Source organism: Panthera pardus, unplaced genomic scaffold (genome assembly GCF_024362965.1).
Source record: "Panthera pardus isolate Hobbes unplaced genomic scaffold, ASM2436296v1 HiC_scaffold_23, whole genome shotgun sequence".
NCBI classification, from domain to species: Eukaryota; Metazoa; Chordata; class Mammalia; order Carnivora; family Felidae; genus Panthera; species Panthera pardus.
In genome coordinates this window covers 5108230-5134224 of record NW_026526799.1, presented here as the reverse complement: position 1 = coordinate 5134224, position 25995 = coordinate 5108230, and the positions used below count along the sequence as shown (strand labels likewise).

General features: G+C 51.7%; 1 protein-coding gene across 1 annotated transcript in view; it reads right to left on the bottom strand.

Annotated features, from left to right (window-relative positions):
* CRTC3 (CREB regulated transcription coactivator 3) overlaps positions 1-25995 on the bottom strand; it is a 103322-nt gene that overhangs the window by 15347 nt on the left and 61980 nt on the right. The window contains exons 4-10 of the mRNA XM_053888648.1: positions 20768-20829; positions 19377-19439; positions 17448-17548; positions 11635-11670; positions 9667-9752; positions 7583-7632; positions 1839-2056 (exon numbers count right to left, since the gene is read on the bottom strand). Of these exons, the coding sequence (XP_053744623.1) occupies positions 1839-2056; positions 7583-7632; positions 9667-9752; positions 11635-11670; positions 17448-17548; positions 19377-19439; positions 20768-20829 (616 nt within the window). The remainder of the gene's footprint in view (positions 1-1838; positions 2057-7582; positions 7633-9666; positions 9753-11634; positions 11671-17447; positions 17549-19376; positions 19440-20767; positions 20830-25995) is intronic.

The following is a 25995-nucleotide window of genomic DNA, read 5'->3' as shown; positions in this document are numbered from 1 at the left end:
AGGTTAAAAAACAAATCCACTCATTCAGAGGGAAAGCTCAAAAATGTTTAAAAAAACGCGTACAGCCTTGTACACATGCATTTTAAGGAGTACCTAGAAATTATATAAATACTTGATATCGGGTCTGACAATGTTCTGGACAAAATAATACTTTTTTGAGGAAAATAGAGGATGGTGGTAAACACAGGACTTACAGCTGAAGCAAAGTACCAAGGGCTCCCCCAGCTGCCCCAAGACACCAGAGAGCTAAGTGCTGATGCTGCTTTGTTTAGGTGACCTTGGATGCCCTTGTACCTCCAGAATTCAGCAAGCACACGAAAGTAGAGCAACAAGATAATGAAATGATCTTAGTAAGTAAATAAAGGTAATCTCTGAAATCAACTCTAAAATTCTGTGGTACAATGGCTGCACTGCTACGAGCATTAGAGAAGCTTCCAGCTGCCCAAGCTAAAGGGGACTTCTCTCCTGTGAGTGGTGAATTCTGACCTGCGTGAACCAGCAGGCCCTTTCCCACTGGTGGACCATCACTGGGGAGCCCTTCCAGAGGGAACGGTCCACACCACAGTCACTGGGGAGCCCTTCCAGAGGGTGAACGGTCCACACCACAGTTCTTGGGAACCCTTACAGCGGGAGGGGTGGACCGCACCACTGGGAGTACGGGGTCAATACCTGCCTCAGGCATGGACAAGAGCGTCTGTGGAGGTTCAAGTAAATTCAGTCGTGTTCCAACATAGGATCTGAGCTGCGGGCCCTCAAACTTGTACAGTAACCCAAGTCTCATCATGGCAACGTTTTTTTAATCCCTTTTTTTTTTTTAATTTATTTATTTATTTTGGGAGAGACAGACAGAAAGCAGGGGAGGGGCACAGAGAGAGGGGGACAGAGGATCTGAAGCGGGCTCTGCGCTGACAGCAGACAACCCGACGTGGGGCTTGAACTCACGAACTGTGAGATCATGACCTGAGCCGGAGTCAGAGGCTCACTCGACTGAACCACTGAGGCGCCCCCCGCCCCCCGCCCGCCCGCCATGGCAACATTTTAATATAGCCATATGCTGCGTCTTTAGGCACCTCTGATTTGAACCAATAATTTGAACCAATAATTTTAAACTGTGGTAGATTTCTATTTAATATATTTATCTATCTAGTATAAAATATTTTCATCGTATCCCTCACAAATTTTCTAAAATCCGTAATATTCTCTGTGGCACCTGGGTGGAGCATCCGACTTTGGCTCAGGTCATGATCTCACGGTTCACGAGTTCAAGCCCCATGTGGGGCTCTCTGTTGTCAGCAGAGGCCACTTGAGTTCTCTGTTCCCCACCCTCTCTGCCCCTTTCCAGCTCACGCTCTCACTCTCCAAAATAAACATTAAAATAATAATAATAATAATAAATAAAATAAAATTCAAAGTATTCTCTTTTGAAATCCAATGGGAAATTAGAGGGATCTAGAGAGAGAGCCGTAATTATAAACCACCAGCATACGTTGATTAAGAGCCCCAGACATTGTTCAGTGAACACAGAAAGGAAAGGACTTGTTTTCCTGGACTCTCCCATCCTACTCTCCCAGTCCCAGGACACCCGGGCTGGTGAGGACGATAGAGGACAAGGTTTAGCCCAGTGTGCTAGAGCCCATCCAACCCGGCAGAAACAGACCACCAAAGGGAAACGTCGGCAGGGGTCAAGAGCTACCAGAACCGATAACGTAACTTATCTCTAAGTCGGATGCAGTCATTCTCATTGAACGACTAATAGGCCGCCTGGCTGGGGGCCACCTGTGATTCAGCCACTTGGGCACCTACACGGGTGCGGCCCTTAGTGAGTGGCCGGCACTTACCGGAAGAGCTTCTTATGCCCAGGTGAGTCATGGCGGCTGGCAGGTTGCCCACACTGTTCCCCACACTCATACTACCAAAGATGTGGTCACTGGTGTCCAGTGAGGCCGGCAGGGGCGCGGAATAGTGGAGGTTGGTTAGGTCTGGCAGCGACCCCCCGGTATTCAGGGTCCCCAGGAAGGGGGAGAGGCCTATGTTTTGGCCGTTGTGTGGAAAAGCACTGGGAAAAAAAAAATAAAGAGAGAGAGGAAGAGAAAGAGAGAGAGAGAGACAGAGAGATTACTTTCTAAAGTGCATTTGGCTGCTGGGGAACAGAACATGCTTGTTGAATAAAGGCAGCGGGTATCAAACACCCAGGCCCCGGCGTCATGGGCTTTAACTCTCCCTCGTTCTGAGAACTTGCATCCTTGGCTTAACCTCTCTGAAGGGCAACCGCCTTCCCTGTTAACTCAGACTAAGGACATCACCTATGCCCACTTTACAGAAATATCTCCGCGAGCAGATCGGACTGCGGGTGCAAAAGTTCTTTGAAAATTATAAAGCCCTATACAAAATGTGAGGCACTGCTTTATATTTATGGAGTTCTTTTTGCTAGATTTTAAAAGTATCTTTCCCACCAAAAAAAAAAAAAAAAAGACAAGAAAAAAAACAAACGAAAAGAACGTCGGCATCAAACAGGTACCTTCTAAGATATATTTTTTCAGTTAGAATCTTCGTAAGTTTTGAAGTGAGAGAGACATGCTGGCAGTCGCCCGCTGGTAACGTGCCGGGGGTGGGGGGGGACACCGCGTGCCAGGCGCTGGGCTGAGGGCGGGCCGTGTGAGGACGAGCCGAGCCAGCGGATTCGCCGTCAGGCTCACCCCTGACGTCTGCAGGCCTGGAGCCAGAGCTCAGATGGAGGCCCACAGACCGTGCGTCTAAACTTCTAAAAGTTATGAATCAAGTGAACGAACTCTTACACTGTCCCGGAAAACGACACCTTCTTGATAGTTCTGGAAAGCCAGATTCAAGCTGAGAATCGCCAGGTTCCTTGAAGTTCCACACGGGGACACACGGGGGGTGTCATCCCCCGTCCACCGCAGCCCGCTCCTCACCGGGGGCCACCCGTGGGGCTATCCCAGCCTGCAGGCCAAGCCCCGGCCACACTCCACATCCCCCCACCCCGCCCCTCAGGCAGGCGGTGTGTCCCCCAGGGGACCCTTGGGACGCCAGACTCCAGGGGAGTGGGGCCTCTAAAGTGTGGGGCTCCGGGAGGGGCTGCCCAGCCCAGGCCTGAGGGGCACCGCGCTTGGGGTTCACAGGCAGGCGGGAGAGACAGACCGGCAGTGAAGCAAGCGCCTGCAGTGTGGAAGGAAGCGTGTGGGGCCTGGGCCGATAAGGGGTTGGGAGGACCGTTAGGGACGCGTGACACTGAGGACACAGAAGCGGGAGTTGTCACCGTCAGGACGGGCGGGGGAAGGAAGCCTTCACCGAGCACAGGGCAGGGTGCTCACGCTTCAAGGAAGCAGCGTGGCCAGGGAGTGAGAGCAGAGGCTGGGAAGGGGTGGGTAGCAGATGAGGCAGGAGGGGAGTGAAGTGAACAAGGGGTGAGAGGATGTGCTGTTCTGCAGGGTCCAGATCAGGGACTGTGAGAAGTAGGGAGGCCAGCACAGGCTGGAGAATGCCGCCTCAGAGATGCCACCGTGGTTACAATGTGGAGGACGGCGTGAGGGAGCAGACGCTGAGGCAGGGAGAGCCTGTTAGAAGGCTCCTGTGTGGGGGCGCCTGGGGGGGTTCAGTCAGTCGAGCGCCCGACTTCGGCTCAGGTCATGATCTCACGGTTCGTGAGTTTGAGCCCCGCGTCGGGCTCTGTGCTGACAGTTCGGAGCCTAGAGCTTCGGATTCCGTGTCACCCTCCCTCTCTGCTCCTCCCCTGCTCATGCTCTGTCTCTCTGTGTCTCAAAAATAAATGAAAACGTTAAAAATTAAAAAAAAAAAAAAAAAAAAAAAAAAAAAAGAAGGCTCCTGTGTGGTCCAGGTCTGACCAGGAGGAGAGCTGTGGGGCTGAAGAGGAGGAAAACAGCTGGAGGAAGGCGCCGTTAGCCAGGAGCAGCGGAAGGCAATGTCAACACGTCACCTCCCCGGGACCAGCCACGGGCATCCGGGCCTCAAGAGACTCAGACAAAGCAGCCATATAACACAATTCTGTAGTGCAGTGACAGAGCCTGGTGGCATAAGGTGTGGAGGGGATGACTGGCAGGCGGGGGTGGGGGTGGGGGGACTCCCCGGGGGGCTCCTGGGCTGAGTTCGAAGGCCCAGGAATTCAGAGCATCTAGGTGGGAAAACCATTTCAGGCAGAGTTCACAGCCTGGGCAAAGCAGGGAAGCGTGAAACCACACAGTGTGCCCAAGGAATTTAGATACCGCAGGAAATACAGCAGGAAGGTCAAGTTCAGGAGAGGCGGTGGCGATAGGAGGCGGGACTGGATAGGTAGGCAGAGAGCACACAAGGCTCAGACAGACAAGAACCCAGTGGAAGGCTCGGTGGGGGGGCAGGGGGAGACCTAGTCATTCTGAGGACAGTGTGGCTAATAGACGGGGGAGGGAGGACGCACAGGGAGCAGAGCCTGGGGGCAGCAAGGTCAGTGGTGGCCGCTGCTGAGTAGTCTCAGGTGACAAAGGGAGAGCATGTGGGAATGGAGAGACACGGATGAAGTCTGAAGACACCTGCAGCAGTCCTCGAGAAGGACTCCGGATTTTGCAGCATGGGGATGCCAGCCTAGGGACACTGGGGTGTATGAGCACACCGGGGGTAAGGGTAGGTGCTCGGGGGACGATAATGAATTCTGTCTTAGACACGGAGTCCCCACAGTGCAAGAGGATGTGTACTTGGGATGTCTCCTGAGGAGCAGCGGGGGCAGAGGCCAGGCCACAGTAGGCTGAGGAATGGACAGGACTTAAGGAAGACTCAACAGTAAATACTCTTCCAAAAGTGTGGCTAAGAATTCTGGAAACGAGAAGGAAGGAAGGAAGGAAGGGAGGGAGGGAGGGAGGGAGGGAGGGAGGGAGGGAGGAAGGGAGGAAGGAAGGAAGGAAGGAAGGAAGGAAGGAAGGAAGGAAGGGAAGGAACGGAAAGGGAACTCAGAGCTAAGGAAGGGATTTTTCAATGTAGCTTCCTTAGTAAGTACATTGAAACGTAGACTGAAAAACCTAGTAGAAGGGCTGGGAAGGGCCAAACACTCAGGAGAGGGAAGGGCAAGCAGGAGGGAGAGGCTTCGGAGAGCCCAGTGGGGACGAGGGCCAGGGCATGGGTAAGGTGAGGGGGCACCTCCTGAACAGGAGGGGGCACCTACGGCTCTGATCCCACGAAAACAGAATGGTGAGGGGAATCGGGCAGGAGGGGAGCTGAGCGTTCCTTCTGGGTGGCCTCCCTTTCTGGGTACAGGTGGGGGGGGGGGGTTAACTGTGGAGGCTTGGAAAGAAATGGGGAAGAAGGAAAGGTGTCCAATGTGACGGATGAGGAGGAAAGGTAATTTTGGTTGTAGAGAAACTGAACGGGAAACCTTGTCTTTCGGGGGGCTGGATGCAGGACACCGGTCGTGGGGTTAAAGGTCAAGGTCTAGGAAAAGGAGCTTGGGAACCCAGAGCTGATCACCCTGAGAGCAGACGGGCTCTCGGGCTGAGAGAAGAGAGACCCATGGGGTGGGGGGTGGGGGTGGGGGTGGGTGGGGAGGGACTGCAGTGGGAGGAAGGGCGGAAGGCAGGGTCCCGCGGCTCATAACAGGGATGGGGAAAATCACTGGCCAGTGTGAAGCAGGTCATTGGTGACATTCAAAACAGTTTCTCTCTGGCTGAGAGAAATAACAAGCTGTAACTGTCCAAATACACTTACTCCCGGCCCGAGTTCTCTCCTGAATCTGATATGAGGCATGTGACAGTATCCCTAGTTCAAAACCCTCTGATGATTCCACTCTGACTTCAAGTCCCACGCAAGCTACGCCAGCCTCCGCATTCTCCAGGCACACGCCTGCCTCAGGGTCTCTGACTTGCTGTCCCCTCCGCCTGGAACATGTCCCCCTTCGGCTCCTCCCAGGTTCGGGTCACACAGCATCTCAGCCAAGAAGGGGCTTGCCGATCTGCCTTTGCCTTCTTCCTCCTGGCGCCTACCAACACATGACATGTTTATCTGCCTAACTGTCCCTGCCCGTCTGTCTCCTCTAGAGCATCGGCTCCTTGAAAAGCAGGGACTTGATGTGCTTTGTTCACTGCTCTACCCCAGCACCTACAATCAGGGGGCCAATAAATACTTGAATGACTAAGAGTCACTGAATAGAACCCCGCCTCTAACACAAGAGCAAGAAAACAACACTCTTTATCTGCGAAACGCCAGCTCTAAAGCTCTGGTGGGGGGGGGAGGGGAGGCGGCCAACAATTCGCAGCCTCGTTCCGGAACGTGGGCCTTTGGAGTCTTGATCCCTCAGTTGTCCGAGGGATGAGCCAAAACTGGTTCTTGAAGAAAATCTTAGCCCTTTCCATAAAAACCACATCGCCCCCTATCTGCGGGGACGTCCTGCGCCCCAGGTGTGCTGGTCTTCCGTCCAGGTATGTGTCCTGCCAGGCTTTTTGACTTTTTGAAGAGAAGGTCAATCCTCAGCTCAGCTCGGTGGACTGTTAATTGCACGAGTTTAGGTTTAGCCAAAAAAGAAAAGGGGAGAAAGAAATAAAGTCTGCACTCCGGGGACTCCGTAGGGAGTTCCCTGAATGAACTGCCGTGAAAAACACATAGAAAGCTTTGCTGGGGAAATAACACGCAACAACGGCCTGACGTCGATTAACTCCGTCCACAGACTCTGAAATGTGTGCTCGTCCTCAGGTAGATCGTGCAAGGGTCCCGCTTTCACACCACATTATTTCGAGACCCGGAAAGAGTCGCTGCTTCTCAGCTGATTTTGGTTCGAAGTGGTGGGACAGCCCTGGGGGGCTCTGTGAGGACCCTGCCCCTTGGGTCCCCAGGGCTCCGTCGGTGTGCACGCTGTACCCCATCTCGCGGGCCAGTTCGAGGGGCGCCTGTTGACGTGGTGGCTTCATTATCCCTCCCAGCTCCCCGCTCGTCCGCAGCCCCGATTTCCTCATGAACTTCCTGCATTAGTGTTGGTACCATACCTACTTTTTGTGAGCTGTCTCAAATCTTTTAGGGAGTAAAGCTGTACGCTCCTGAACGCACCGGCGAATCAGTGGTTTCAAAAACACTCTTTTTGTAGTTGCAAATTTCTCCTACGATGTTCATCTTCCGCTCAGTTTTTTAAATCGTGGTAAAACGTACCTCACGTGAAACGTATCACTCGTAATCGTGTATTTCAGTGGCACGAAGGGTGCTCAGGGACACACTCTCAATCGCCTTCTGCGCAAGGAAGCCCCCAGGCTGACGGACGCTGTCGCCCTCCCTGGCCACCGTCCCCGATGCCACGGGCCTTCGGCTTCTGCTTCTACAGCGGAGCCGGGTACTGACCAACGCTTGGCTGTGTTCCTCTCGGGCGCATCTAGGGAGGTTTCACTTGGTACTGCAGTTACGCAACTTGATGACTTTAAACAAATGAAACATGAGTACCAAAGGGAGCTGCTGTCCCTAAAAAAAAAATTCAGTGGACTTCCCATTCACACATGGTAAGTGAAGCTTCCCAGGGTTTTGTGACAAAGCAATGAGGCTCTCCTTCCGGGAGAACCTACGGTACGGTCTCTGAGCCGTGAACGGGCAGAACGTTACTTACCTGCCGCTTCCAACATCACAGGACCGAGGGCGCCCTGACAGGGACTGAATCTGGGGAGAGACAACAGTAATCGGGGCTTACGCACTGCGAAGTCAGATGCCAGTTTTTTGAAAGAGTCTTTGTCAGCGTCCTGGGGCCCCAGTCAGTGCAAGGAGAGCCAGCGCCTGGGGGAGCATCCTCGCACGGCACGCGTTTCTGTTCTGACTAGACTTTTCCCGGCCCGGGGGGAGGCAGAACATGAGTAAACTTTCTTCCTTTTTTTAAAAAAACAATTTTTTTTAATGTTTATTTATTTTTGAGAGACAGAGCATGAGCGAGGGAGGGGCAGAGAGAGAGGGAGACACAGACTCTGAAGCAGGCTCCAGGCTCCGAGCTGGCAGCACAGAGCCCGAGGCGGGGCTCGAACTCACGGACCAAACCACCGTGAGATCATGACCCGAGATAAAGTCGGATGCTTGACCCACTGAGCCACCCAGGAGCCCCACAGCCAAGTTTCTTGATTTTTGACGTGTTAATTTATCTTCTAGAGGAGTATTATTTCCTTCAAAAAGGCCAATGTTGGGGCACCTGAGTGGCGCAGTTGCTTAAGCGGCCGGCTTCAGCTCAGGTCATGATCTCGCGGTCTGAGGGTTCGAGCCCCGCGTCGGGCTCTGTGCTGACAGCTCAGACCCTGGAGCCTGCTTCGGAGTCTGTGTCTCCCTCTCTCTCTGCCCCCTCCCCCACCCATGCTCTATCACTCTCAAAAATAATTTTTTTTTTTTTTAAAGCCGATGTTTTCTATAGAGAGCTTTTAAATAAACATTACTTTTCCAACTGGCCTCACAAGAAAAGAAGAAAGAAAACAAAACCGGGTGAAGAAGGAGGAAATTAATGTCAGAAGAAAATACACATTTTAACTAGAGTCGAAGCTTGGGGAGAGGGGGCAGGGATTTTCATTTTGTTCATTGTAGCATCTATCCTGGCAGCCAGGATGCCTGTCGGTAGGGGCTTGATAAACAGATGCTGGGGAAAAAACCCGAATGTACCGTTGACTCACTCTTGTCCCAGAAACGATCTACAGAGTGCTGCGTGGCCACAAGAACCATGGTGAGGACGGCTCTCCAGAGAGAGCAGTCCCCGGGGCTCAGGGAAGAGTGGGTACCGCCACCCCTCCGCTGGAGAAGCCACACGTGTCCTCTGAAAAAAGGCTCCAAACCCGCCTGTGCCTCCCACGGCCCCAAAGACAGTGCGGCTGCTTCTCCTATGTTTAAGTATGTGAATTTTAAATTCCACCCAAAAAAAGGTGAAACATCACATACATCTTGCTTTTACAAAAAAAAACCCAAAAAACAAAACCACAAAAAAAAACCCTTTCTAGCCCACCCTTAATGCTAACGATGACTTCGATACATTTGGCAGAAGAAACTAAAACTGGACCAGGGGACCCTGAACAGGTGGGAGAGTTAAGTCAGCACAGGCAGTGGTGACAGAGTCTCGCTCGTGGCCAGCACAGACAAACTGTTTTCTTTCAAAGGCAACACAGCCTCCCTACCGGAAGAAAGGCCAAGTCAAGTACCCGGGGACGCCCTGCTTCCGCAGCGAGGTTTACGGCGAGCGCCACGGCGGAGGTCAGCTAGCACAGCTGTGCGTGCAAATACTCAGAGGCTCACAGAAATCACAAGACAGAGGACTTGTTTACTGACTCCCCCGAGAACTCAGGTCAAATACCCTGGATTCAAGAAAGGGGGCCGAAGCTGGTGACAGGGAGGAGGTCTGGCTATAAAACAGAAAATGTGCCCATGACTAGCAGCAACGAGGTGTCTGTGCTTTTAGGAACAGGACTGAGGTGAGAAGGACGGATAGGCTTTTCGGAATGAGTAAATTCACAGGAAAACCGTAAGCCAGGAGATCACTGTACCAGCTCATCAACACAACTGTAAGTTTCGTTTAAACCATCATCCCCAACGGTTGTCCATCTCTGTCCCCTGACACCCTCTCTTCCTTCTCTCTCAATTCCTCCTATTTTCCCTACTGCAGGACTTCACACCGACGTCGGGCGTGCAAATACCCGGGGACAACACACACGGCTGAGGACGGTCGCTTACCTCCTTGGCCTCCCACAGCTGTTTTGGCAGAGGCTTGGGAACATTTAGCAGATTCTCTTCTTTCAGCGGGCCAGGGAAAGATAGCACTAAAGGGGGGAGGAAAAGCATATTCACTGTGTTTACAAGGTGGCCATCCCACCCTCGGCCAAACTCATCATCTTTGCAAAAAAAGTGATTTTATAGGACACGTTCTGTATTGACTTGCTACTGAAGAAGGGGTTTTGCGCGTTGCTGTGGGGCAGCCCTGGATTCAGCCCTGGAGTGTAAGGTGCAGCGAGGGGCCACCCGTGAGAACCAGGGCGTCGGGGGGGGGGGGGGGCTGCCGTGCAGACAGGGAACAGACAGTGCGGGCCTCTGCAGCCGGGCACCCGGTGGAGCCCTTTGGGGGCACAGGAAAACACATTCCCGAGAGATGAGATGAGGAAAAAAGGCCCAGAAGCAAGGAAATGGCGGGCAACTACGGAATGGAGATACGCTTCTCAACAGAGCATGGCGTAAGAAAAGAGTGGCAGGAAATAAAGTTCAGAAGGTTGAGGCCAGATTGGGGGAGGGGAGGCCCTGAAAGCTGGGCAAGGAGAGCATGGAAGCTGGCGGGGTGAGGAGAGGCCACAGTGGCCCAGGAGGGATGAAATGAGGGCAGTAAAGAGAAGAGGGACCCAGCATGGAAGGTGGCAGGGAGGCTGCTCCCTGGCGGGTGGGGGCGGCAGGTGGACGGGAACTGAGAATCCAGACGGTTTGAAGCAGAGCCACTGAACAGCCAGCTCCACACCAGGGAGGATGTTAACGTCCTGGGTCTGGCCAGGAGAGACCGGGGGTTGGGGGATCTGATGTCAGGAAGGGGATTCAACCCGAGAGGCACTGGCGACAGCTCAGAACTACAATTGCTGTTGGGTCTCCGTGGCTACACGGCCTCTGGCGTGACTGTCGTGGCCCCACACCAGGACAGTCTGTGCACCCGAGGATAAGAGGCCCCAGAAAGAAGTCACTTGAAACAGAGACCAAACTTGCAGAATAAATCCTGAGAATGAGGACACGGCTGCCATTTCGGCTTGGATATTCCAGGGTGAACCACCGTTCCTGGTGGGGGTGGGGTGGGAGGGTGTCCCTCTTCATCCTGTTATTCGAGCCACTCTCTTTTGAAAAGCTTATTTGGTCAAATTAAGTTTCAGGTTATAAAGATTTAGAGAAAGAAAACCGAGCCTGGTGCTCGGTGAATAAATGAACTGGGTCACGCCCTCCTCCGTCAGTAGGTTGCCAGCTCCAAATGGCTTTATGAAGCTCAGTATCTTCTGCAAAACTGGCAATTTCGCTTTGCAATCAGTTTGCCTTTCCTCCCACTGTCATTTGCATCTGTTGAAAACCTTCTTTTCTTTTTCTTTTTAGATTTTATTAAAAAAAAGTGGGTTTTTTAAAGGTTTATTCATTTTTCAGAGACAGGGAGAGAGACAGCTTCGGGGTGAGGGGGAAGGGGGAGAGAGAGAGGGGGACACAGAATCTGAAGCACGCTCCAGGCTCTGAGCTGTCAGCACAGAGCCCGACGCGGGGCCTGAACTCACGAACTGTGAGATCATGACCCGAGCCGAAGTCGGACAGTCAGCTGACTGAGCTACCCAGGCACCCCTCTAGATTTTATTTTTAAGTAATCTCTACCCTGAATGTGGGCCTTAAGTTAAGGCACCAGCCGGGTGCCTTAACTTGCAAAACTTTCTAGATACGAAGAGACAGCTGAGAAACAAAGTGTTTGGATAACTAGTGGTTTCAGTGACTGATTCATTAATATTTTCATGTGGTTACAACTTCTGTGACCTAACTACTACATGGTTCCTCTCTCCTGCCCTTGATCGTAGCTCGTGTCAGCATTTGGGGAAGTCCTGGACACAGGACTGTGAAGAGTTCAGAGTGGAAAGGAGGCTACAGATATCGCGGTTAGCATCTCGCTCGGCACCGATAGGTGAAATCAGTTCATACCTTCCCCGTGTACATCGTTCTCACCATCACAGAAACCTAGTGGGAGAGAAAGGAAAAAAAAAAAAAACACTTTTATGTGGTACTTCCAATTTTATTTAGCCAAGAATCAGTGACTCTTTCTGATTTGAAATAGAATTTTGAAAATAGAAATAGAAAACAGAATTTTGAAATAGAAAAAGGTGGTTTTGGTACTCGGATGCTCTTCCCAAGGTGCATTAGCATTTATACTAAAATTAAAATAGACAGGACTTATTTAAGTCGAAAGCTGGCTCCTTTCTACTTTCCTTTTCCTTTAAAATTATCTCCGTCTTAATTTTTTTTAACTGCCTCTATCCTGAAAGAAAGACAATGTACAAAGTCTGAGAACCTCTATTCAAATCAAAAGGAAAGAAATAAAGGTCAAAATGTTCCCGCGTGTGGGGTGGGGTGGGGGAAGGGCAGGTAAATCCAAAAATCCACATGACTGTTCCACACTTACCACGTGTATCTAGAGGGACAAACTAGAAGTTCCATGTTGTGCCTTGTTATATATATATATATATATATATATATATATATATATATATATATATATATTATATATTTTACATAAATATATAAGTATTGCTTGCAAGGGGGTCAAGTTATTTTAAAAATAAATTTACCTGGAGTCTCAGTCAATTTAAGTAGTGTATGTGACAGCTATTCACAAAGTCTTAAAAAAATTTGACTGGGAATATATTCTGGCTAATCCAGCATTTTTAACCCATAAAATACAGTGCAGATGACAAAGTACAGTATTTCCCATTGCTCTAAGTGATAACCCACGAACTATGCCAAGAATGATACGTTACCATGCTCCTTGGAGTAATGAAACACAGTGAGTTTTCGGTATAAAATCGGGACAAAGTTTTAAGTGCTAAGTCTTTAAAGAGGCTTACATGGGTAAAGCTTAGTTAAGTTTCTGGAGAAAGCTCAACCTATCAGTTAACCTGATGAGCCTCTGCAGCTTAAAGGAAATGTCTGACGATCATTCATTCAACCTGCATTCATCAAGTTCCTGCACTGGCGAGTGCTAGGTGTGGCCAGATGGCAGGGCAGAGGGGAGAAGTCAGAACAAGGAGGCAAGTTCTCCAAAACAGGTAGAAGACGGCCCATCGTGGTGGGGCCCAAGGCAGGGGGCACCGCTGAAAATCCCCAGGAGCGCTAACAGGTGGATAAATTAAGCTCACTCATAAAGACAGAACCTCTCTCAGCCCACGTAAACAGAATCTAGGTTAGTGACCCAGGACTTTACTTTGGTGCACGCCAAGAGTTGGGTAAGCCCGTTAAAATGCAGGTTCCTGGGCCTGTCTCGAAGACTGATTCAGAGGGTGTGAGGATGGGCCCAGGAATCTGGTTTTAATGATCACCTCCGAGGACCCTCCACAGACAGTCCTCGCCTGCTCTCTTAGGGACTCGGACGAGGCTAGAGCTTAATCCCCATGTGACACGTCCAAGGAAAGCAAGGTGAGCAGAGAGCACTGGGAAACGAGGTGCAGAGAGACAAAGGGCGTGGCTCTCAATCAGCAGCGTCAGGAGGAGGGGAGAGAAACTTCTGATTCATACTTTGGCTTCCTTGGGGACCCTCATCTTGAGAAAGGGCCTGGAACTTGACCATTCTGACCGGGAAACAGTGACTATCCCATTACAAATAATAAGCTAAGCTTGAATCGGCAATCTGGCGAGCTACGTTGCAACATCTCTTCGTCCTCAAGACCCCAGCCACCCTGGGCTCCGTTAGGAAGGCTGACCTCCCCCTCATACGCGAGGAGCCGAGGGCTACCTTGTGAGACGGAGTGGCAAGCAGACATCACCCCTCTGCTATCCCGTTGGTACCACTGAAACAGAAGAAAGCCTTCCTGGAGGAGGAGGCATCTGAGTCAGGCCCATGAAGGATAATGACAAGGATGATGACATTGAGAGCCAACATTACTGTTCATTTACTATGTGCCAGGCTCCCCAGCTCTGTGAGGCAGTCTATGCCGTCCTCACAGCGGCCCTATGAGGCAGTCACTATTAGCAGCCCCAAGATCACGCTGCCTGCAAATTCTGGGACTCTGTGTAGGGATTTAGACACTGGGGAGTGAGGGTGAAGGGGATGCCCCAGTGTAAAGACGGGAGGAGGAGGGGAAGAAGGGGAGGGTGGGGAAGAGACAGGGAAGAAGGGAAGAGTGGGAAGGAGAGGCAAGGCCAGTGTGTACAGCAGGGGCCAGAATGGCCGGAGCACAAGGTGGGAGGAGTGGCGGATGAGGCTAGACTGAAGGAGCCTGCCAGTTACGGGCAAGACGCAGCGATCAGGAGTGATGGGATCACAGTCAGGCTTTGGAGAGAGGGTTCTAGCAGCGGGAGAGCGGGATGGCTGGGAAGGAGAAAGCCCCAAGGCAGGGAGAGCGGGCGGGAAACCAGCAGACCGGTCCAGGCAGGCAGGAAGTGGGCCCGGGCAGCGAGGACAGAGGAGGTGGTTCTGAGGCTAACTGCAGGATGGAACGGCCCGGACTTGGCTGCTGAACGGTGCGAGGGGTGTGGGAATGGGGGAAATCACGGGCGACAGGCTCGCGGCTTCAGGTAACAGCAAGAACGGGGGTGGCGGTAATGGATGCTAGCGCCAACCCAACACAGAACCAAAATATCCAAGCCTGGATTTTTTATTACTGGATTAAAAAAATGCCCTAGGATACAACTATAAATAAAGCGCTAACGCTAAAAAAGGGAACGCGCTGTGACTGAACATCTGGAAACAGAGGACACTCACCCACATCGGTCCCACAGGGGACGGCAACGACCACGGCTCCATCTGTGTTCCGGGAACCCTCGAGGCCTCGGAGCCACGGAGGGCTGACCTCCCAAATGCAACCCAGACCACGTTCCTTCTGCCCGCTCCCATGCCGGACAAATCTAAACTCCTGGCACCGGCTGGGTTTGTTGAGCAGGGATGTGGCAGGTGCAGCAGGAGGTGGGTCCCTTCAGCCTCCCCGTCCTGGCACTCTTGCTGTCTGGGTGACACCTTCGGACCCCCTTAAGATCTGGGATGCTTTTGCCCTCCCCCTCTCCCTCCTCTATGTACACAAAGGGTCATTAATGGGCTCATTTCCTTCAGGGTTATTTGCATTTGAGACCTTCTCCTTAACTGAGCGGGTCACAGCATCTGCCTGCTGAAAGGCCACCGGAGGTCCAAGCCATGCCTCTTTCCCAGGGGAGGGGCTCAGGGCTGCAGTTCCCAAAGCTGGTACAACTCAGCATCTATCTATAGCTGTGGGTGCACGGAAGATGATTCCCACACGCTCTTGGGTCCCGGAAAGGACAGGGACCGCTCCAGCCCCCTCCTCCACGGCAACGTGGGAGCGAGGGAGCGGAGGGCAGTTAGGGGACAGTCCTAGGCTAGGAGACCGAGCCAGGCTCACACGGAGCCCTTCTGCTGGCCGGGCTGTGTGCGTGTGAAATGGCCAAGTGCACCTGCTGCCAGGGAAATGGTCAACGCTTCTCTTCGTAGGTTCTGGATAATTAAGTAAGAAGAGAGAAACTGTAAGAGCCTTGTCTGGTTGTGTAAGTTTATTTCTGTCATTTACATCAACCACTTACTGTTGACGCCTAATTGTCACGCAACTCAATAACCATTATGAAAACTGCGAAGCCATGTATCAGACTAATGGCTTCTTCCTCTGGGGACACAGACTCCCGCTCATGGATGGATCACAGTTTATTGCTCATGTAGTTACGTAAGAGCAGATGCTCCCTTATCAGCTTAAAGCAAACCAACAAAGAAAAACACGGACTGAGGCTACATCATTATGCTCGGGGAAGATTCCCAGGGAAAGAGCACTTATTACTGTGTCTGCTGCAGAGCCTAAATCCTGGGCTTCAATTATAGTTTCCCATCACTTTCTAAACCTTTACTTTATTTGGTTGGTCCTATAATAAGAAATACCTTTTTGCAAAGCTAATTGATATTTTTAAAATCCAAAAGGAAAAGAGAATGAAAAAAACTTTAATGAATTACAGGGGGAAAATACACGAAACTATTTAAAATAGCTCCCACCAACAAACAGAATTCTCCAGAAATAAGCCCCATCCTTGGAGACTTGAAGAATACTTTAAACACGCTGGCTTTCCCATGTAAACACATCCTTATTTGGATGTGTTTCTGAGCTATGCTCTTCTTGCAAGGCTGCTGCAGAGAAGCAGGCACACAGCTCGGAGGTTCGAGCTGGGAGGTCAGCCCACCTTCCCCGGCTGTCAGCCACGAGGGCCCAACAATCTCTACCTGCTGATTTGCAAAGGAGTGACCACCTTGATTCTCAGGTCAACCCAGAAATTCTGCTCCAGGGTTTCTTTCTTGGTCTGTCTACCGCGATCAACGTTTCCATTCTGTTGCCTTTCTGCCCTCCGACCGACCTGCACAATCTCCTCCCCACCCAGGCTAGCTCACTCAGTTAATCGCCTCCTTCACTTACTTTCTTTCCTCTCTGCACGCAGGCCTGAAAGGCTCCTTCCTTAAAATTACCCACGATTTCCTTCTTGTCTCGAGGATTCTGGCCCTTTCTGCGGAAGCATAAACTTTGCAGAGAGGACGACAACACAAATGAAGGAACGGCAGGGGCAGAAATGCAGCTCGTTATTCACGGTTCCGGGGCGAAAATCCATCAATCTGGCTCCCTCTCGGTTCAGGGAGACCAGGGTCCCGCTGTACTTCCTGGCACCTCCACTGATCACAGCCTCTGCCTTTCTGGGGTTTCTCTCTTTGCTCCCATCAATGCCTCTCCTGAGGCCAAACTACCCCATCTCCCGTGCACCCCATTTCCCTCGGCAGTGAGCACCGGACTCCCGTCCAGCTCCCACGATACCGCCAGCCTGACGCTCACGCTCCCGCGGGTGGAGACACAGCCTCGTGGCCCAGACCACCTCTCAACCACCTGACACTTGAAACGTAAATGAACGTTTGGGCAAATGCAGCCATCTCTGAACTGCACCGAGGGAGCAAATACGGCAACAATTGTTACTAACTTAATCCCATCCCTACCGTGGTCAAGGAAATAAGACCTTGGACATTCTCCTTGGAAGGAACAGAGACTATCTAGGGCTTCAGTGGCCTCAAAAATAAAGAAAACCAGAAAAGCTGCTATTATCTTGACCAAGATTTACTTATGCTCCTGTTTTAAGACCAAACACGCGGCCCTAACTGTTTGTGGACAAGAGCCAATCTGCACAGGGAACAGGTAATTCAACACCATTTTTCCTACTAGATTATCAACCGCAGAGGGAAAGGCAGGCTTGGAAAGTGTCTTAGTGAACCCCGCAGGTTGGATGTCAGCACCTAGAGTCCGTTCTAGCCCAGTGCTCCATGCACGCGAGCCACCGTGTAACTTCTCCACAGTTCTCCAACACCGAGGGCTCCCGTGTGCTGGGCACCCTGCTGGAAGTAAGACCATTAAAATGCCGACTTCAGGAAATCCACACTGAGCAGAGGGGGAGAGGCACACCCATGAGAAAGACAGTCAGGTGACAGGTGCCAAGACAGGCATGTGCAGGGAGGAACTTGGGGTGGAAGGACATGGGTAGCTGTGGGTCGGCGGAGGGAGGAAGATCAAGGACAGCTCCGCAGAAATGGCGACAGAGCCAAGGGTGTTGGTCCAGGTAGGCCAGGGTAGGTGAGAGAGGAAGAGACGGGAACAGGAAGACACATCAGAGTGGTTCAAGTGGTGGAGAAAGGTGAATGAAGGCCAAATCCCGGAGCTCGTGTCATTCCAAACAGTGAGAAAGCACAGAGGCCGTTAGCAGGGGCCTTTGTGTCTTACCCATGTACGGGGCAGGCCAGGCCGACTGGCCCCCTCCTCCATAGGGGTCCTGGGGCTTGGCGCTCAGGGCACTCGTGTGAAGGGCGGAATCAGAATTGGTCCTAAGGGGAGGAGGAGAGAGTCTGGCTGAAAATCCATTTGTCTTTAGTAAGAAGGCAATATTCTTTGCTGAAAATTACCCACAGGAGAGAAGGCGGGAATGAGGAATTTACAATCAACTGTTAAGATGAGGAGTTGGAACCTACCTGAAGTCCCTCACATCAAACCACAGCCTCTGAGGATCTCCCACACCCAGAAAGATGGCAGTCTGTGCCTGCACAGTCTTGTGCTTGGAGGCTAATGGCGTAACCATCTACTCCGACAACGCAGACCTTGGACTCACCGCCTCCCTTAAAGGGGCTTCCTGTTCCCCCTTGCAACTCAGAAGACCGCTGGGACCCGTGCATTCTCTGCACCAGAGTCTCTCCATCTGAGAATAACTCCTGTGTGAAGGGCCACCTACCACAGGGCTCCTCCGGCCCTTCCGGGGAGAACGCAAGGCCAAGACGACTTTGAAAATACTACTACATGTTCTTTGCCCTTCTCTGCCCTCGCTCTCGTCAGGAACATGGCAGCTGTGGGGTCAGGCCGAGGACCCGCTATCTCTATCTTCGGGGAGGTTTGTAAAAGGCACAGCGCTGCCACTCTTCTCAGCGGACTCTTCTGTGGTTTAGAAAATGTAACTGTGCTTCCTAGAAGAAGGCATCTTTTTACATACACACGTGATGAGTTTGTGATTGCTACTTTGTTATTTTTAAGTGCACAAGTATCTTTTATAAATCTCCCAGTTTAACGTCCAGTAGGGATAGCCTGATGTCAACAAACACAGCCACTTATGCAAACACTCTTTGAGGGCCTTAACGTCTTGGAGACTGTTGCTGTGCTCAGACGGGGGTACAGGAGATCGGAGGCTGCATGATGCATCAGGAAGACCGTGCCCCCTGGGGTCAGAGACCCCCCTCGGTTTGGATTCTGGCTCCTTTACAGAGTCAAAGAGGCTCAAGAGAACATCAGTCGAATGCAGAGAGATAACTGGGCAAATGTGAAGGTAGCCTGGGTATTACAATCACTGTTAATGTTGTCAATGGCGTTGTGGTTGTGTTTTCTTTAAAAAAGGTTCTTACCAGCCTTTCCTGTCAGAGATATTTACCTGTGTGATACTCTGTCTAGTGGGTGGCGGGACGGGGGTGAGAGGAGGGGGTTCCGAAGAAAGGAGCCGGGTCGATGAGGGCCGAAGCTGAAGGGTGGGCACAGGGACTTCCCATCACTCTTTTCTCTTTGGTGTATGTTTTGTATTTTGCACTGGAAACTTTTTTTTTTTTTAAATCCCAATACCACCGCACATTAGCTAAACTGCCTTGGACAAGTCACTTAATCTCTTAAAACAGAAAATAATATTCATTCTCGAAGGATGCTGTCAGGATTGAAAAAAAAAAAATGACCCCCGGAGAGCACTTACCGCTGGAGTCCAGCCCAAAGCGATCGCGATGCCAAGCCAACTCTGGCTGAATGCTAATGTCCCCCGTGTTTCTTGTATCTTATTTAATCCCCACAACCATCCCTTGATACAGGTATTATTATCTCCCTTTTCCAGGTGAGTAAGCTGAGGCACGGAGAAGTTAAATAACTTATTCGAGGTCGCACAGTAAGAGCCAATCTTGCGGCCCCGCCTTGGACCTCGGGTTCTCATACTGTCTACGTATCCTGTGCTGTCTGTGCAGACATTCGAAAAATGGTGGGAGATTTAGGCCTTTGACATTTTTTTAATACTTCATATAAACACATCTGATATGAATATCCTCTGGCCACCGGATAATATATCAAGGGCAGCAGGACAATCGAATCGATTGGTCTCGGAAATTTATTTCTACTAGCAATGAACCCAGGTACCTGTTAAGTGCAGATGTCAGCCTGAACCCAGGGTGCTTTTCTTCTTTCCAAGGATGCTGCTGCCTTTAAAAACCAGAGTGACAGAAAAAGAAAAGATGTTCAATCCACAGGAGCAAAGGGGAGCCTGGGGCCTGAGTTTGAGAACTGGCTCTTCTCACCTGGCCACACAACCTGAGGGAAAGTCACTTCAAACGCTCCATGACTTGGTCATTTTGCTCAACGGTGTTAAAATGAGGTCAGACTGAGTGATCTCTCCACCTCCTAGGATTCCTGATCTCCATGATAAAAACTACCACAAATCCACGAGAACAGGGTTAGCTGGCTGGGCACATAAGGAGGTTTGGTTTTGTTTTAAAAAGGGGATTTATAAGCACCTTTGAAATAGTTCAATTCTGGATTCTACGGCCGACTCCTCTCTGGGGGAAATGAGGTCTTGCCCAGCACACATCCCGCCTGTCTGCAGAGGGGGCGCCCTGGCCGTCCTGGATGCAAAAATGCTATTCCCGCGTAGACGGCCGTGAGGAGGAACACGTTAACTGTTGTAATTGCCCAGTTTATGAAAACGTCAATCCAACTAATCCCAGGGCTCTGGGAAGCTGAAGACATTTTTTTCTTGGATCCGAGTTTGCAAAACAATCAGTTTAGAGATGCCTTTTTATGATTTAAAACGCAGTATTGTATTTATCCCACGACTCGCATCCCAGAGTTCTTGAGGGCAGGTGACAACCCAAGGAGGCAGGGGCCTGCCATCACTCATCTTTTGCGGACTTCCCAGGTCCTGACTATGTTATTCACGGTGAAGTGCTCAGTCGGGATTTGCCCGGAGAGCGGATGGAGAGTCGACCTCAACACAGAGAGCTGATTTTTTTTTTTTTTTTTTTTTGATATGTACACTTCAAGTGTCTCCTAAATCTGACCCGGTGACCTGAAAATGATATCACATACACAGTGGATACGCCAATCTTTTCAGCTGGTTTTATATTCTGTCGCCTGCTATACTTAAAAATACTCATGATTGTTTGTGGAGGACCTAAGGTTTGTAAGAGAAAACAAAATTCCATGCTTTGTACTAGAAATCTCTACAACAGCATTCAAGGTGGATAAAATTAAGTGGAGCCATCGACAAACACATCGTATCTTTTTAAAATACGGCTTGCTGGGGCATCTGGGTGGCTCAGTAAGTTAAGCGTCCAACTTCGGCTCAGGTCATGATCTCACGGTTCGTGGGTTCGAGCCCTGTGTCTGGCTCCGTGCTGACAGCTCAGAGCCTGGAGCCTGCTTCGGATTCTGTGTCTCCCTCTCTCTCTCTGCCCCTCCCCGGCTTGCTCTCTGTCTCTCTCTCTCAAAACTAAATAAACAGTAAAGACATTTTTTAAATACGGCTTGCTTACCTTGGCCAACTCTCATCCAGAGGCTGTGAGGAGTAACTGGCTCCGAAAGTACTACCATCAAAGTGGAATTTTTAATAAAGGAAAATAAAATTAATGGAAAGTTGAAGCAGAACGAAGACGCCAGAATCATGGAGAGTCAGACAACAGGGTTTCTGGTTCTTATCTGTTTCTCTACACCGATCGCTCTTCCTCCAGGCCTTCCCTCCACAACTGCCTCTGGAGAGTGCTGTCTCTGTATGATTCATGTGTGGGGTCTGTCTTTTTTTTTTTTTTTTTGGCTGGCATAGCGTCTTTTGTTTTCAAGAACTGCCTCCACCCTTCACCCCAAACCCGGTAAGGCCGCCATTCTTTGGAAGCCCCTCTGTCCCAAGGCTCAGTATTTCCAGCCAAGGTACCTTATACCCCCGGCCACAGTGATTGGTCAGGGATGGGCTCCTGACATAAACAAAGCCAGAGAGTGCCTCGGAGGAGGAAAAAAGGGTGCCCTCAGTTGGGGCGATGAGCCCAAGAGCCGTGTCAGTCTGTAAGGAGACAAAGCCCATCCACCCAGGAAGTCAACACAGACTGACAGGTGTGATCCCCCTACCCACCAGGGGATACGTAGCGGATACAGTCTCAGGGCTGTTGTGCGAGCCCCTGGATAGCGCCCTTGGGTTTCCAGGGACATAAGTCAGTAAGTTTCCTTTTTTCAAGCTGAGGGTTCCTGTTACTTACAACCAAAAGAGAGCTGCACTAGATTTGTGGAGAAATGGTAAGTTCCTTGGGCTGTCGGGGGCTCCATTTTCTAAATTCTGTACTCTTCCAGGGATGGTGCCCTGGGACATATTCCAGACGCAGAGAGAAACAGATGTGATGCGACAATATCCACGCCGAGGGCAGTAGAGGCGTTTAGTTAATTTAGTTCATTTACACCCATAGAACAGTCTCTTCAAAACATCTTTAATCATAATAATCTCCTGCTGCAAACTGTAATGATTCTATACAGAAGCCACCACGTGCGTGGGCTCAGGAGGAAGGGGAGGGGGCCCCCGTCACGCAGGCCTGGCCTGGGCGTCCCCGATGAACGACTGGGTGTGAAAGGCCCCTGTGGCCGGGAGGGGCGTTATGATCACGAGGTCCACTCTCTGTATTTGTCATCTACAGCTAGCTTACTTCTTAATCTGAACCTAAGTCCACACGGTAAGAGATGATTTTCAAAAGGGAGACACTTCCTCAACGATGGGGCTTCGTGCATGTGAAGTGCAGGCTAGAATACGCCACAGGAGGCGAGCACGAAGGAGGCAGGCCCCCTGACCGATGAAAACCACCAGAGCCTTGGTGGACCGAGCCATCGGCCAGGAGGCACCGAGTCTCCCCACCCGCGGGCATCTGTCTTTCCGCTTCCTGCAGAGTTCAATGGATCTCCGTGGGGAGAAGCGGAACGTCAGAAAGCAGAAGGTTCCCGTTTCTCTCAGTACCCTGCCGTCCTAAGTCCCCGAGGCAGTGCCGCTAACACAACTTAGCACGTGGAGCCTTAAGAGTAACAGAATGACCAAGTGCCCATTACCTCAATGGTGAGGTTCGAGGCAGCATGTTAACCTTTCTGATGCATGTTAACAGCATGGACGTGTAGTGGTTTCCTGAAATTAACTTTCAGGGGTTCTCATTGCATCGCCCAGGTCGGGGTGCGGCGGCTGCTGACAGGTGAGATCCCCCACCCACCAGCTCCACGCCGCCCTGATGCGGAAGTCCGCATGGACGCCCCACCGGTCGGCCGCCCTGGGCTCCGGCCGTGCCCTCCTCGGCCTCCCAAGGGGCCGGGGCCCAGGCACACCACCCCCGGGCCCCGGCTGGGGTTCTTGATGCGATGAGGCCGGGCCAGCAAAACTCAAAAGATGTGACCGCTGAGCATTCTTAATTCTCCCTGGCACATGTCATTTATTGGCCGTTTAAAAAACGCAAGAGCTGCTGGGCATCAGGAGAAACGCTAACGTCACTGGCTCTCGAAGCTGCAGTCAACCGAAGGCAAGCCCAGAAAAGTCTTCTTAAGATTTCAGGAGGTTTCACTCAGGTGGCTTTGACTAGTCCACAACACCGACATGCCCTACAGGACAACCTAAAGATGGGGAAATACCCTTATTTGTCAACTTGAATTTACCATCAATTCAACAAACGACCGTGGCGTCTACCGGCTGCCAACGGAGAAGCAGGGTTTTTAACGAGCCAGACCAGCTCCTCGGCCATCACCCCCGGTTAGCCCAGGTTAAAAGGTCCCCACATTAGTGTGCACCTTTTTATTGGCACACCCGCCCCACGCACTCCTTTTCAGGTCCTTTGCTGCCGCCGCCGCCGCCGCCTCCTCCTCCTCCTCCTCCTCCTCCTCCTCCTCCTCCTCCTCCTCCAATCCTGATGCTCCCTGAGCCCCATGGCCTCACGGCCTCTCAGCCCATGTTGCTCACAAAGGACAGGACGGGGACAAGGGCCTTGGAATTGCTGGGCATCACGCCGTGGGGGCAGCGTGGGAGGCTGGAGACACTCGGGAGGAGTGCCCAAGGACACAGAGCCGGGCCCACCCAAGCTCACCGGGGGCCGGGGGGGGCGGGGGTCAGTCCTGCCCCGGCCTCTGGCTCCAACCGGCACTGGGCACCTGTAGTCCAGGGACCCCCAAACCCGCCGCCGACAGTTCGTGCCAAGCCCCAGTTTCCCACCGCCTGCCCAGCTTTGCCACCAAAAGTACGTTCAAACTCCACCCGGACACTAACTCCGCTCCTCCCTCGCGTCTGCTCCTTTTCTCGCCCGTCCACCGTGTTTCACCCACCGACGTGCTCCCCACATGCCTGTGGATCTGGAGAGGAAGCTCCTTGTGTCCCTGCCTCAGTCCGCTGACCAAAGGCCTCCCCTCCTCCTCCTCCACGTGGGCAGTGTCACAGGGAAGCTTCTTACTCACTCTTCCCCAAAGGAAGGGGAGTAGCTCTTCTGCTGATAAGACAGGACATCTGGTGGCCCATCTACCCATGGGTGGGGTCACTGAGCCACAGAAGCTCCAGACGCATCCACCCTGTCTCTGCTGTGCTGCTGGCCTCGTGGCTGGAGAGCACAGCCCGGCTTCTCCTTTCGGCTTCCTGTTCCCATGTGGTAAGCGCACCTGGGGCAGGGCTCAGGAAGAGCCTTCTAGAGGCAGCCTGGAGGCTGGCCATCTTGTCTCCGAGCCTCTGGAGCTCAAGGTTCTACCAGGGGGTGGTTTGTGGGGCAGGCCCAGGACCTCCCATGCAGCCGGCCGGGCGAGTGGACTCTGAGTCTGCTTTCCTGGAACCCGCCCGCAAGACGACTCCCGGGGTCAGAGCGAACACACAGAGCCCGTCCCAGTCTGGTTCCTTCCTAATTTCTCAACCACGTCTTCGCCATCATGTTACTTCCTCTTGTCCTGTTTTGCCTCCAACTACGTCCTGCTAGAAAACATCTTGGAGTCCAACGTCACGGAGAGAATCTGAGTGGGATCTTTCTGAGTCCTTGCGTGCGTGGGAACATCTTTCTGCTCTCCTTGGCACACGAGCGACAGACAGGTCGCATGTGGAATTTTGAAGTCTGAAACATTTTCTCCCGAGAAGCTCTAAACATCAGCCCGTTCCTTGTCCTTTAAGATGGAAATCGCTAGTGGGTATTAGGTAAAAGTTGGGTTTTGTGATCAAATGCATTTTTGTTAGTCCCAGGTGAAGAGAAAAAGTTTTTTAGCTGCAAGCCTTCTTAGAGCCCTGGGGGCCGGCGGGGGGCGGGGGGTGGTGGTGGGGAGTGGAGTAGCATTTCCTCAAATGTAACAGGCTGAGTATGTCAAAGAAACCGTGTTCTATACACCAATGTCCTAAACCTTTCATCTCATTGCACAGACTCAAAGCAAGGCCTGTTCCAAAGAGGAAAGCCATTCCTAACTTTGGCAGGTCTTAAGGCATCCCTTCCTGACCACTCACGCTAGTTTCCCAGATGCAATGCACTCCTGCGCCCTGTTGGGAACATAAATCAGAAATTTTCCACACACTTATTTTTCTCTCTTTCTACAAACACCTTTAGAGGAAGGCGTTTAGCATGATTCTCCAGTGTGTCCCCTGCATTCTCGATGTGTTACCCACAGGTCTAAGATAATATCCTATCTGCCGCAAATTCACGTTAGTTGTTCAGAAACGTGACCAGACGGCGTGTGGGACCCATGTCCGTTGCCCTGGAGGAGGGAAGAGGGCTGCTGCAGAAACCGGCGGCCGCGGACACGTAGAAGAGCCCCTAAGCTGAGTTCACAAGCCCAGGCCCCAGCCAGGGACCAGGCGGTGCCCCCCCCGGTGCCCCCCCCCCCCCCCCCCCCCCCCCCCCGCCTTCTGAGTGTGGCCCCAGGCGGAGCCCAGCTGGACAGCGCCCTGGTCTTTGCTTGTGGTGGCTGCCTGTGGCAGCAGCAAAGCCCAGGGCACTAGCCTTCTCTGAGGCCACAGCTGCCCACTGCACGAGGAATGTCCCCAGGCCGGTGCCCTGCTTGCTACCCACTCGGGGAGGAAGCCAGAATATTTGTTAAACAATGTCCGTTTCATGTGAGATCCCTGTATCATAGGACTGAACCCTGTCTAGGCCAGTCTGCCGCGCTGAAGTAACTTCCAAGCCAAGAAACAGCTGCAGGAAGAGAATTCTGGATACGTTTTTTTCCTTTTCTTTTTGTTCTAACAAAGGTTCAAACTGGTGTGAACACTTTCAAATGACAGAAGTGGGAGACAGACATTAAGGAGGTAACAGAAGACCCTGTGTGAAAGGCCACCGTTTTAAGCAAATTATTTCGAAATCAACTGAATGTGGCCACGAAAGGAAAGATGAAATCTTTCTCCCAAGTTCTTCTGATTTATGTCAGTACCTTCGACGTATAATTATCCCTCTCCTATATTTCACTAGGAGCTCACGGCCCCTTGGTTCCGCAGAAGAGACACGCTGTCCATTAACGGACCGGCCTGAGCTCAAAAATTTTTTTGTATCAGCAGATGCCCAGTCCTCAGACCCCAGTTAGGTTGTGCTTAAGAAGAGAACAGAGAGAGGGGTCTCACGACCTGTGGATCAGACATGTACTGTGTGATGAACTTTAATCTATCTGTGCATTAATTTAGTTTTTGCTTCCCTTCCCCTCTGAAGGTGACCTGTATTTGCTGCTGTTTTCACAAGGGGACCCATAGATGGGGTCAAGTGACACCCCGTGATAAATCACCTGGGAGGAGACCGAGTCC